Source organism: Athene noctua, chromosome Z (genome assembly GCF_965140245.1).
Source record: "Athene noctua chromosome Z, bAthNoc1.hap1.1, whole genome shotgun sequence".
NCBI lineage: Eukaryota > Metazoa > Chordata > Aves > Strigiformes > Strigidae > Athene > Athene noctua.
The window spans coordinates 63,893,472-63,908,078 of record NC_134077.1 but is presented as its reverse complement, the minus strand read 5'-3'; the positions used below and the strand labels follow the sequence as shown (position 1 = coordinate 63,908,078).

Below are 14,607 nucleotides of genomic sequence, written 5' to 3'. Positions count from 1 at the left end.
TTTTCAAAAGTTATTAATTGTGTGACCAGAAGAAGATTAAGCTTCTGAACTCCTACTGAAATTGCTTATCCAGGTGTTCTCATCCATCGTTTCCACTGCCACTGTGTAAGAGTTCATTTTTCCTGCTTTCCTTGATGCTGTGTATTACCAGAGTGACAAGTAGATGGATGATATGGTGGCATTAGACTAAAGAAGTAGAGAGCTCTTTAGCAGCTGTTATGTGTAGTGTCTCAATTTACTGCTGTAAGACTTGGAGTATATTAGCTCTTACAAAATTTTTCATTGCCATTCGTAACATCAGCTGCCTTTTTCTGAATTGTAAACATAGTAGCACAAAACTTCTTCATCCCATGAATTACTTACATGGAACTTAAAGTCCTTCAAGATGTGGGCTGTGAATGGAATCACTACAGGAGATACTCCTAAACTTCTTTAGGAAGCATTTAATTTTAATGTGTGCCCATAATAGTTTTCTTCTTACACTTGAAGACTGTGAGAAGGGTATAAGAAATTGTCTTGTGGGAGCCAGAAAACATGGTCCTGTTTCCATTCCTGAGATGTGAGAAGAATCACAGGCTGTGTAGAAAAAAGTAAGTTCAACCCAGCGGGTTTGCTTTGCTACTGAAGGTATCAGGACAGGTGGTAAATCATATTTCAGCCTGTCAACAGACTAAAGTTAGTTTAAAATAATCTTACTGAATGTTAACAAAACATAGATTCCTACATTGTTTCTTGGAAAGAGTAGCATGATGCTGCCGTCAAGGATCATGATGGCTTGGCATGATTAAATCCAGTGGTGTAAAGCATGTGACATTTAAAGACTATTTTTGTTCTTTTTGTCATGGTGGCTGTTTCACAGCCGTTGAAACAGCACCTTTTTTTTCTTTCCAACCTTTCTTTTAATATACTGTGACTTGATGCACTCTGAGATAAGGAAGAGAGAATCTTTCCTTCACTCCTTATAATGGCCTGGATCTGGGCTTCTGGACAGGAGGCAATGCCATGTTTCGTATACTGTTATTTGTGCTAGATATTCTACTACAAATTGGCACTGAATGTTTATATGCATCTACAACATTTAAGTTATTTGATAGCTACCTTCAGGAGGTCTACAGCTGAGTGTGAATAAACAAACATGAAAAAGAATGTACTCTGCCTGTTAATAGATGACACTTCCAGTTTAAAACTCAAATTTGAAAAATCCAAGAGCTTTTAATTATCCACTTCTGCTTAGTGATGGAGTCTTTCAGACCTTCATGATGAAGGTCATGAACATGTTGCTTGGTTGCATTCTTAAAGGAATATTTTCTATGTAAATAATTATTTCTGAATAAAGTCAGTCTATTTTCTGTTTCCTCGTTTTGCTAGTATAACTGTAAAATTTACAGATTAAAACAAGAAAAATTATCTGCTTGAGGTTTAGACTTCTTTTGATGTACCAGATGGCTATGGAGAGATAAATCAGTTTATTTTTAGGAAATACCTCACTTTTATGTGAATCAAGATTCAGTCACTGGACTAAATTGAAATAATAAGTTCTAATTTAGAAGAGCACACAATAGATTCTCTAGAATGTACATAATCAAAAGCTTATTTTCTAGTATGCTAACACTGACATCCTGAAACAGCCTGGGTTCATCCAGTCCTGTGGTACATACCCAGCTTGAGAAATCAGTGACTTCAGTCAAAAGTACAGACACAGGGAGCAGACATAGTATAACCTGCCTTTTGCAAATGGAACGTATAGGTGTTTCTGATTTTCTTGTTCTCTGAACCCTAAAAGGTACTACACGTTCCAGTGTATGTTATTCACTGTCGTAACTCTGCATACTCTTCATATTAACCGTCTGGTTGTCTTCTAATCTATTTCCATTTCAGTCCTACTATATTCAGTTCATCCTTGCTAATAAGTTTCACTGCTGTTATCTTCCGTAACTGTGATCACACCACCACCCTGTTTTAGCTGCAGAGCTTCTGGGCGGCTTTGAGGATTGCACAGTGGCATGTGAATTCTGAATTGACAGACCCACAGTATTGATGAAATGAGACACAACATTTGTCAGGATCCTGAGTTACTTGTATACTAGTGCAACATTCTTAAACTAGTAAAAAATCCAGAATTAACATAATAAAAACGTGGTTTATCTAAAAGATGCAGCAGTGAGGACTGCTAGTGAAAGCTGTCAAGATGTTTAGTTCAACTGGAAGACTCTTTCCATATGGAATTTTGATGCATTGTGGGCTTTTTATCAGGAAACTTCTATGTATCTTTTGTTTCTTTTCGAGTTAATCCCTGCAAGGAGTGCTGCATTTTACTCTGGATTGTGATAAACAGAAAAGAATTGAAAGTAAAAATTATCTTTTAGAATCCCAGTCAAGGTGTTTTACTCTGGGATACAAATCAAGCCCTGAACAGATGGGATAATTTTTCTTGTTTTACATGGATGATATGTCGATACCCATAGCTTCAGGCTGAGAAAGAGTCAATTTTGAATTCCTTGAAGCCAAGTAGGCCCTCAGAGTAGCCTCATGACAGGCATTTGAGAGCTTACTGAGAGGCTGTTTGGTTTTCTGCTCTGTCTGCCTCTGTGCAGACTCTTGCATTCTGCCTCTGTCTATGCCTCAACCTTAAATACATGCAGTAATCTTCTAGCAGCTCTGAGTAGCTTCTGGATGTTACGCTTTCTATAGCTGGTATTTCTTTCACTTGCATATATCACAGTTGGGTTTTGGTTAAATTGTACCATGTTTTAAACAGAAAGATGTGACAAACTTCACTGAAAGACATTTTAGGAAGGAATTCTGGTTTAATCACTCTCTTGTACAATGTACTTATGCTAGTACAGGATGCTATTTCATACTCCCTAATCATCAGGTGCTGAGATGCGTTTTGAGACTGTATGCTTCTTCTAAAAGATGTATTTTCCTTCATTCAAAAGTTATTGATGAGTAATGCAGAGTACATTAGTGGCTTAATTCAGGAATTATATGCCTGAAACTGTATAGCCTGACAATGAATGTGACCTTTGGCCTTCAATATTATCAAAATCTAAAAATGCTGTGAAACACCATCTGGTGAGACTAAGAGGTGTATCTAACACAAAACAAGCTTCAAATAATTCTGCCACAAAACTTAATATGACTCATATTCTAGCAAATTATCTCATTATTGACTGTAGAAACACAACATAGTATAAAAGGGATGCTCTGTTGTAGATGCAGACAGGGAGACATCCTGTAATACAGGTGCTGAAGGGGGCCTTGATTGTGCTTGGGAGAGACAGTGGGATTTATCATGAGCTGGGAAGGGTGTGGGGAAGGTGTTCTGTGGCTGAATGCAGCAGCTTATAGCATTGAGCAACCACTGCATTACTGCCCACTGCACTCACACAACAGGGACTCAAATATTCTCAAAAGTGTGTTAGAGACATTGTATCTTGCTCAGCCAGAAAGCTGTATGGAAAGATCAATAAATAATTGCAAATTCCTGCTGTGATAAAAAAAAAAAAAAAAGTATTTTTGTTAAAGCAGGTATAATTCTTCAGCTGGTATAAATCAATATTATATCAATATTTAAATAAAGCTGTGCTAATTTACTCCAGCTGGATATCTGGTCTGTTACTTGCTAGTTTGTGTCAAATACCCGTCCCTGCTATCATCATCTCCAGAAAACATTCAGCTCCTTATTTAGAGCATAAAGATCTGAGAGAAGTTAGACATTCTGACTGCAAGAGTCTGACCCAACTGACTTCATTGATAACACATGTGACAGAGGTTTAGTATACTAAATATGGAGAGATAAAAAAGGAAACTCCAACCCTATAAAGACAAAGCTGCTTGCTTTTTTTTTTTTTTCCCCAAGGGAAAACAAAAACCCCCACTCCTATATCCATATACTGTTCAGAATTAAAAGGACTCTGAAGTTATTAAAACCAGTCTTACCATTGGCAGAAAGCATTACAAATTTCATCAGATGTTTTTTTAAACTAAAATACAGGACATAAAATCCAATGTAAAGAAAAAGATTCCTCAGAGTCTATGAATCAAGTCTTCTTGATACAAGGACAATCACAGTGGAAAGATTTACACAAAATCTGATGCCATGAAGCTACTTATTCTGATACTTTTCTTACTGGATGTCCTAATGTTTCACAAGCTTGAGAAAATCCCGGCTTCTGTTTCAACATTGTGCAAACTGTCACGAAAGAGCTTATTAATCTGATCACAAAATGCAAAGCCAATCATTGTATTGATGGAAACAATAGCTACCCAGACAAGAAAAAGCATACTCACCTGGACTGAATAGAATTTGAAATGCTTTATTATAAAGAAATGTGATAACTGAAACCTATCTCATTGAACTGCAGGTGATAAAGATAGTGTTAATACTGATTTTTAATGTCTATGTTGGCTATTATTTGAGTATCTAGCTTGCTGTGAATACTGTATATTTTGCTTAGCAGAAAATAGTATAAATGTAACAAATACCCACCAGCAGTCTGCCAGGACATTCGTGAAGTTCTAGTCTCTAATAAAGCAGAGAGATGGTCAGAGGCCCAACAGTATGACAAGACTAATGAACAAATTACAGTTTGTGTAAAGAACCTTGTGAAGAGTTATGTTGTGATAATTGTCTTATTTTGCATTAATATGACCGAGATACAGTAAAATAAACAGGACGTTCTACCACCAGTAACTAAGGTTTGAGGCAAAGTACATAACATCAGCTCAATGAATTATCTACAGACCCCATTATTCTGTAACATAATAAATTTAACAGTAAAAAAGAAGCAGAATGAGTAGTTCGATTCCTTTGCTTAAAAGTTCTTTGATGTTAATTGGTCCTGGGTTACAAAAGCCCAAGATTCAACTGCTGAGGAAAATGTGAATATTATCACCGTGAAATTTTATTTTCATGAGGAAAATACTGTGCTCAGAATGCCCAGGAAGATAGATGAAGTGATTCTGGAGAACTTGCCAGTTTCCTCTTCCAAAACTCAGGCAAAATTGAAGAAGGAAGCCTAGAGGGTTCTGTAGTTCAGCATAAAAAACCTCTCAGCAATGGGATTCAGTGAAGAAGAACAATGACTTCTTTAAATTATTTGGTATCTAGATTAGATTATATTATCTAATTTAATTATTTATTTAGATGCACATTTATCATTTGTTATTTCCTTACTACAGGAAAGTTGCTTTAGTAACATTTTTTCTAACATGCACAGAAATACCAAGTGCAATAAATCATGATAGCCCAAGTACAGCTAATTATGATGTATGTTGCAAAACAATGGTAAGTCTTCTTTTCTGCTTTGTTCTGTGTTGATAATCATTTGAAATCAGCTATTGCTGACAGATAACCAGGTATTTCTGACAGATCAGAAATGACTGATCTTGCCAATCCCAGATAATTATTTGTTCATGCAATTTGGCAGTTTGTTATTTATTCTGGCCTTTGGGAGGATATTGCAGGTCAGCGACAAGGTGTGTTGATAAATTAACATAATGAAGCTTGCAGAATTATTTCTAAAGCTGTTACTTTTTCCACTTTCTCACATGGCACATACTGATTCTGACCATTTAAAAACTGATTTTGAAAATGGCAGTGAAGTTAACTACTTCTTACCTGTTGTTTGTCAACCAAGGGAGGCAATGAAACAATTGGTAGAAAATGAGTTCTCCAGACTGTATGCCTTGGTTTCCTTTAATTATATGTCACATAGCAATTCATGTGTCTGCTTTCAAGTATTTTGAATGACAGTGTTTTTTTGGCATGTTTGAGAAAGCAAATCCGGCTTGAATTCAGACACTACCTTGCTTAAACCACAATTTTTTTGTTTGTTTGTTTAGTTTTTTGGGGTTTTTTTGTTCTTTTTTTTTTAAAAAATAAACTTGCTTGAGGAACACAAGTCATACCCATCTAAATATCTCTTGTGCATCCAGTAAATGAGAAAGTAGATAATGTTCTCAAGTACAATTCCAGCTCTTGTTCATGAAATTTTCTAACATCTGTACCTTTTTTTCTTAACTACAGCTAGAAAAATGGTTCTAATCAGCAGGATTTTAAAGAAATTGTATTTGTTTTGCTTCTGTGTGACTTCACCTCCCCCCCCCCCAGTCTTTTTTTTTTTTTTTTTTTTTTCTTTCTTTCTTTTTCTTATTCTTTCTCTGCTTCCCACCTCCTGCCTTCTTTTTTGGCTAAAGTTGCTGGGCAGCAGGAGAATTGATGTGGTTTTGTGCATTCTGCATTTTTGTCACTCCATTTAATGGAGCCATACTGGCTTTCTCCCTTGTTGGTACACTGTGGGTCAAGTGTAGGCGTGTGCATGCTTTACAAATTTATCCCCATCATTGCTAATGTCTGTCCAAGATGTTAGTAGCTGGTGGTTTTGTTTGAGGGACACTTCATGCTGTAATTCTTGAGTGCAAATCACTTTTTGTTTCTTTTGTTCATTTATAATGAGTGACTGAAATGGAGCTTAAATAATTCCTTCAATGAATACATTAACCAGACTCTTCTATTGTGACTGTTTAAGAACTGAAAATAATTAGCACAAAGCCACATTTGCTTCACAGAACTTTAAAAGAAGTCAGGGCATTACCATTACGATAATCATGAATTCAGTCTCTGTGGAAAGGCTGGGAGGAAAGAAAAAAAAGATTAAATATATTTCAAGACAAGCAAAAAGATTTCTGGTGGGAACATTTCACTGCTGAATAAGACATTCCCTTGGGAAATAAATTGCTATTTGCGTTTGTATTTTGAGGCATTCATGAGTACCTTCAGAGAACCCAAATAAGAATCTCCTCTCTTTAAAAATTCTAAACCTACAAAACCATTACAAACAGTAGCCAGTTTCCTAAGAGACAGGCTGTTAATTCAGATAAAATAATATCATCACTGTTTGGTAAGACAGGAATCAGAAAGAAATATTGTTGATATTTGGGTCTTGGGTTTTCAAGAGAGGTAAAGATTTTTTGGTTTATTCGTTTGTTTCTGTCATATAACTTATTCTTCCCAGGACAAGCAATCCTGTTATGAAATATCAGAAGAGGATATTGCAGTAGTGAAAAGTCCTGGTTTAGGATTCATTTAATTTGTAAATCTAGACAACCCTTTCTTCCATTTGAAAGAATGTTAGCAAACTGAGAATCAAAACCATAAAATGTAAGGGTTGTAAGGCAAGAAATAGCTACTAACTATGCTAGTAAGCTTTCCATGCCAAGGAAAGCAGAGAATCTAACCTCTAAAGGTTACCTTCTAAAAAAATCTGCATGAACAAAGAGAACTCCCCTTCAAAGCAGGTTAATAGGAAAGATAGGAAGAAATCCTGCTGGTGTGTTATCTTAGACCTGGAACAGTCCTCTACCTTCAGTAGAGATGCTGAATTTCTTCCAAGGATAGTAAAGAATTGAAGGTGGGAGGAAAACACAGAGAACATCATGAGCATCTGACCATAAGATATTCCTATAAGCTTTCTACTTGCTGTGACTGCATGAGAGTTGTGTATACAATCATCTGAGTTTTCTCCTGCCTTCTCACATGGTGTTAAATATTTTCTATATAGTGACACCACTCCAGGAGGTGACACTCCAACATACTGGTAATTGAGATGCTTATGTGAAAGCTATCTACACCCACATAAGCACATTTGTCACTGGGCTTTGGGGTCACAGGGAAACTAACCTTGTCACCTGTGGCACATTTATTACAATAGCCCCCAGTTTTCTTTAATTTTATTACAGTGGTCTAGAAACAAAACAAATTGTCTTGTCTGACCTCACAAAAATGAATGCAAGAAAAGCTTTTTTGTTTTGTTCTTGTTCTTGTATTGACAAGAAAACAATTTATTTGGACTGAATCCAAACAGAATTAAATTTTATAGAAGAGAAGGGAATTTTCATGGGGAAAACAGTCACCTTCACAGGCTTAGTTGAATCTTAGAGAACATAATGGTAAAAGAGAAAGAAAAATCTAAGCTGGTGGTATTACTACCTCTGCCTAAAAATCAGATTTTTTTGGAGTACCTTATTGCTCAATTCACATTAGACATGGTTTCTTCTAGTCTTTGTTTTAAACCAAGAGCTGACTTCATAAACAGTAAAAGCTTCAAATTAACAACCTTACAAATGTATTTACACCCTCTCTCCGACTACCTGGGCGTGAATATTTCCCTATTGGAGACCTAGAAAATCTGTTTGGAAAATTTTGAACATTTCTGAAGGGCCAGTATATTAATGTGTAATACAGAAACATAGCACTTGGATATTCATGTCCTTAATTAAATAGGGTAGTGTCTCCTTTTGCATATATTCCTCAGAAAAACATAGTGTGCTCATACCCAAGATATTCCCAGAAGAAAACATACAAAATAAATTTTAAATTGTGCAGAGCTTTCTGTTTCTACATGGAAGAATGAAAAGTGTTCAGAATGATTGACAATGGCAGAATCAAGCTGTAAAATCTGTGTATTTTTGGTTCTTATGTGAACTTTGGTAAAGACAATAGCTTTCAGAATTCAGATTTGGAGCCAGACTATAATTGCTTCTAAATCTAGGACCTGATATTGGTCTTGTACTCCTCTCCACCCCTACTAATTCCATTTTGGAGAATAAAGAAGAAGAAAATTTGAATCAAAACTGTGGAAGATTAAAGGCAATGATAATAATTTTCTTATTTCAGAACTCCCTATAAGATTTTGTTAAACATTTGCTTGAGGCACTAGTGGTACTAATCAAGTTTATTTAGCAGCTAGCAGCTGCTTAAACACACCTGTGAGTCTTCTAGAATGCCTTTCCTTCTTACATGATTGTGTCTTGCAGGGCTGAGGGATACAGTAAAGCTCTTGTCACCCATATAAAAGTATAGCACTCTTTCACTTGGAAGTGTGCAGGCAATACAGTGGAATGTTGTTGTTAGCTTTTATTGAGAGTAATTCAGAGTTGAAATACATGTGCGTGTTGCTCTGCTGTTTAGAGTGGAGTTTAAACTGAAAAGCGTGTTGCACAAAAACTCACCTCGTTAAAAGCATGCATTCCTCATCTCTCACTATAAATGTCATTGCTACCTTTCTGGTATTTAATACTTTGATTTCTGTCATATGCTTCATATACAATTTGTTCCTGTCATAAAATCCAAGACATTCATGACTAGGAATACTACTAGTAAGGAAAAGTAATCCTTATCATTGCTAAGATATTCTAGGCCTCTCAGAAAAAACAGCTTAAAGAACCTGATTTCTAAAATTGGGTCGCCAGAAGACACATTTTTAAAAAAACAGTATATATATTTTTTCCCTCAAGTTTTGATGTTAGTACTGATTTTCTGGGTGCTTTGGGCTTTGAATATCCAAAATAAGAAAAACTTTGACTGAGCAACTGTAGCCTTGAAACTACTCCTGGGATGTCCCCAAATAGTTAATAATTGAGATGACATTTGATATTTCTGCTTTGTGAGTGAGATATTTGAAATCGCTTGGCCTCTGTGCTGAAAAAGGTGGTATCAAAGGTGATTCTCTGTATAATTTTCCTGACCTGTATTATGCCTCGAATTCAGCAAAGTATCATTATAGATATTGTTAGTAGTTTAATTTATTGCTGGTCACTGCAAAATTAATAAAGTTACTTCCATAGTGGGACAGTACTCAAATGTAAAAAAACCTTAGACTCTCTTGGCTGTGAGGCATCCTTCCACCCTCTGGTTTGTGTTAAGTCTTTTATTTTCTAATTCTGTCTTTGTGTCCCTGACTCCTCAAAGATTTCTGTCCCACGGGCTCACACCACTGGATCTAATGGAACAACTTGGTTTTTGCACTGATCTAAGAGAGATAGGAACTGAGCTAAAATGAAGAAAAACATTATTGCTTAGATATTTGCAGGAATTTTGTCTCACATCAATTTCATAAAAGTCTTCTTTGTAACGTCAGCTGAGCTTCTGAACACCCAGATAGCTTCCTCATAGTGAGAAATGGTGCTATGCTATCGATCGATACTATCGATCTTCATGTATCGATCATCAATGAAACCTCGTTTCCAATAGTGTTTGCAGGTTCTTGAAATGTCACATTGCTACTGCTAAGGGTCAGATTTCTGCCAGATCACTTCTCCTTCATATGGTTTTCTCACTGCTTAAGAAGGGTTCAGTTGCCTTATATCTGGAGACTGTTTTCTAAGTTTGTCTAACCATAAACTGAAGGAACAGTGGTGGCTGTGTTACAATGACAATAGCTCTTTTGAGAGAATGAAATGATGATACATATGTAGCCAAGACTTTAAGGAAACTTGAAAAATGGACAACAGTCTTCCCAGATATTAATCCAATTTACTGACACTCATCTTAAATGGATTGAATCCAGCTCTCTCAGGAAGGATGGCCATACTCTACTAGGGCTAAGTTTCATCAGCAAATGTATAAATTACAATGAACCCAGGAGGAACTACTACTGAAAGCAGAAAACCTTACGATATAAGTCAAGATGAGAATAACCTTTTCTAGATGACTTCATGCTTTTCAGTTGTCTACTTTTTTTAAGACTTTATCATTCAGATTTGCTGAGTGAAAAAAATATATAAATTCGTGCTTTCATTGCTGCTTTTCTTGGTTTTTATTTCTTATCTTCTTCCTTCATCCTCAGTTTTCCAATGTCTTTTTTTCAATTCTTTTCTTCTGTCTGTTCTTCCTGAAGAGTGCCTCTGGCATCTACTTCCCTCCCATGTAATTATCATCAGCATTTAATATTGATGTGATAAATAGTTGAGTTTTATAGAGTTTTATTTTACTGAGATTATTGATACTGCAAATGCATTCGTTATGAAGTTTTTATATTAACTATTGATAACTTAGGAAGATAACACAGTATTTCAGAAGGTTTGGTTTTGGTTTTGAAAACCAGTTAGAAATTGTAGTAACAGGAAACCAACTGTTCTTATGAGGAAAGGATTTTGCAGAATCTGGATATATTTGTACAGGGGCAAAATAAGCAAAGTAGGAAGGTGAATCATTGGTGAGGAAGTGACTTTTTTACACTGTTTGTATTTAGACTTCTGAAATTAGAAGAACAAAATGTAAGAAAACATGATTAGTCATCATTTTATCATTTAATTTACTGACCATAAGTGCTTACAATAACAACTAGAGGCTGTTACTTAGAAGTAAAATAAAACTAAAAATTTCCTTCCTTGATATAACTTTTAATGTTGAACAGTTTTTATCACTCATGGGATGAAACATTTTTATGAAATTTGAGCTATTTCGGGGACATTTTTATTTGTAAAATAATGATTTGTCCATAATTTTTATGACAAAGAGAATATGTGTCAGTAGCAGGGCTTCTTTTTCTTTTGGACACATGCATGTTTATTCCTCTGACATCCCTGCAGATTCATCATTGCCATGACTCAATACTATAAGAGTAATATCAGTGGGTGTCTCTCTGAATGTTATCCACAAGACAGGAAGCTAAGTATAAATTTTAAACCCCCATGCTTGTAAAATGCTGTTCCCTTTATGGAAAGTGTTTCTTTTTTTTAAACTTAAAATTTACAGCAGAAAAGGTCAAAGCAACCAAAAGAATTAGGTGCCTTGTATTTTATTACTAGAGACAAGAGGCTTACATCAAAGAAAAAGTCTGCTATGATAGCCAGCATAAATTTTGGATTCAAAGACTCTTAATTTGTCCCATTACCGACTTCATATTAAGATATTCACATCTCCCACTTTAATTTTATTAGCTCATCTCCTTCTAGTCACCCCGTTATAGCTGCACTAACTTTGCAGCAGCTCTGATCTCACTTCCCAGCTGTCAGGGAGGACTGTCTCCTCCCAAACAGCAATACCACCTCACTTGTAGGGAGTGGCAAGGCAAATCTATACTTCATTCTCCCTCTGGATGCTACACATCATATTCATGATACTCCCAGGCCTTTCTTTTTCTGAACTTCTCAGCTAGGATGAGTAGAGCCATAACTATGACATCTGGCTGTGCAGAAGGATGAATACAAGAAACAGTCAAAATAAAAGCAGCAGAGTATGAACTTTCTTCTTAGTAAAATAAATTTAATAATACAGCACTTGTGAATAATAACAATAATCCATTTATAAGTCCTGTGCTTATCTTAAATACACGACAAAATACCGTACCTACTATTCCTGATTGTAGTATCCTGTTCTTCAGATGAAGAAACAGAAAAAGATAACCAGAAACTCTGAACTCAGTTGCCATGCACATGTATCTCACATACCTTTATAGGAAGATAAGTCAGTACCTCATATAAATAAATTATTTATGGTTGTTGCACTTGCCTAATTCATACTAGAATTGCAGTTTATGTTGTCAAATACTAAAGTACAATATATTCTTACTTAGCCATTTTGATAAAGCATACCCTTATCTCAAGCTGAGTCACCTTGAAAATATGTTGGGAAGTGCTGAAAACAGAAGAATCTAGATTTCCAGTTGAGAACATACACCCTATTTCTGGTTGTTTACAACCTTTATGGATATTTCACCTGTTCTCCATAGTCAGTCTAATAAAAACCAACATAAATATGTAAAATCCCTCCCTGATATTTCACCAGTTTCCAACATTTAAAATTTACTTTACACCTAAAAAAAAGATAATTCTTTAGCTTGGATAATCAAAGTTTAAAAAAAAGGATGTGGAGCATGAGGAATGATGTGGATTTGTTTTCATTATTTATTTCCAGAAGCTATAAGAATGACGTAATAACACCCAAGACATTTCGATTGATATTGGTTAGACACTTACTAAAGAAACAACTTCTTTCCCTAGTAGCTTATATATCTTTCAAACCTTGAAAACAATAGTTGTAAAGTTAATTTAAATGATTTGGAATACATGTGCATATTTAAGTTTGCTAGCCAAAGTACTTATATATACATTTTTTCTGTCCCTCTCTCTTTCTCCCCCTGCTCTAACTTCTTATGATAGAGCAGTCAAAATGCTGGACAAACATGATCTGTTCCAAAAAGTAAAAATACTTTCTAAATGCTAAATTTCATAAAAGAGGTTTTAACTGTTAACTGCCTTATAGACCATAGCTGTAGGTAACAACATATAGAAACTTATTTTACATCAGAATCTCATGGAAACAGCAGTTATTAATTAATTTACTGATTTTCTTTAAATGCATGTCTTTATTTTCATTAATAGCAATGCTGACCAGATCGAATGAGTTTAGTAATGGAGGACAAAGGACCATTAATGGTCATTTAAATCTTCCAGTCTGATTTGTCTGGATATTCTGATTGCATCTATGGCAGAATTAAAATTTTGCTTTTCCTAATACCATGTTTTCCTTCTAGGTTTGTGGAGACCAAAATCAAGGAGCAGTTTTCCTACGTGAATTTACATTGATTCGAAGAGAAAGCCTTCATGACGATTTCCTATCTGATGTGCTCAATAACCACAAAACAGAAGATCCGGTAGGAGTCTTTTATTATTCTAAAATATTTGATCGGAAATTCTTGCAGAAATACAGATTTTTGTGATAGGTTTTTCATTGTGCTTCACGAATTTAGTTACAAAATCAGATTTGCTACATAAAAAATCAGTCTAAAATTATTGAAAATTCCATGTAAATAAGACTTGTTCAAAGGATGGGTGTCAAATGCATATGAGGTTTCATTATTTTAAGGACAGACTTTTTCAAACAAAGCACAGATTCACCTTGTGTTTTCTAATGAAAATTTTTCTCATCCAGAATTTTGGTAGTCTAATTTGCTACCATTGTTTAATTTGCACATGAAAAGGGAGTTTATGTTTTATTGAATATGAATGAATAAAGCTACATTCACAGGTTAAGTAACAAATAAATAATGCTTTGAAAATAATAATTTTATAAAATGCATCAAGAAATGTAACAAATGGGGAAAAACAATATTATGAAAAAAAATTTTTTTTTCCTCTCTTCTATATAAGCCTGGCAAGATATTTGTTTCATGTCTGTGTAGCAGCTAAATCTCGGATAGTTTTGAAGAAAAGAGTGTAGAAGTAAAGAACTTGGGAGTCATGTTTAATCATGCTTTAATAAGAAATAAAGCAAGCCAGCTGATTTTAAATGGCAGTAAATTTATAGGTCTGATATTTTCAAAGACAGATCTATTATGATGTCCAACACATTGTGGTTTAACAGAAGGGGTGATGCGTTAGCATCTTGATATTACCATGAATTGCTGATGTATTTTAGGGTCTAAAGTTCAAAATAAAGACTGTAGAAAAGAAAAGTGATTCTAAAACAGTAGTATTGACACAGTCATGCTTATCACCTTTTTAATCAACTTTTTCTCATAACCTGAGAGGGCCATGCCTGAAGTTACTTTTCATACATGCATGAGTGAATATTAGCCAGTTATCATTGGTGGGAGAATGTAGTGCTAGGACTTTGGAAGGATGGGGTGGATGTCTTTTGATAAGTCTTGTGGCTCAGGTCAAATAATCCCATTAACAAAAGGAGTGAAGATATTAAACAATCCACTGTGCTAATCCATCTGCTCTCAGACAAGTTATCCTTAGTGCTTTACAACTGCTAAAAAGAGATTTCAGATCAGGCAAAACCAAGACTTCGTTCTACAACTGTGGGTAATTTTA

The 14,607-nt window shown here is 35.1% G+C and overlaps 1 protein-coding gene across 1 annotated transcript in view; it reads left to right on the top strand.

Annotated features, from left to right (window-relative positions):
• The window catches only part of ADAMTSL1 (ADAMTS like 1), a 503,340-nt gene that overhangs the window by 105,882 nt on the left and 382,851 nt on the right, over nucleotides 1-14,607 (top strand). The window contains exon 2 of the mRNA XM_074931327.1: nucleotides 13,323-13,442. Coding sequence (XP_074787428.1) covers nucleotides 13,323-13,442 — 120 coding nt within the window. The remainder of the gene's footprint in view (nucleotides 1-13,322; nucleotides 13,443-14,607) is intronic.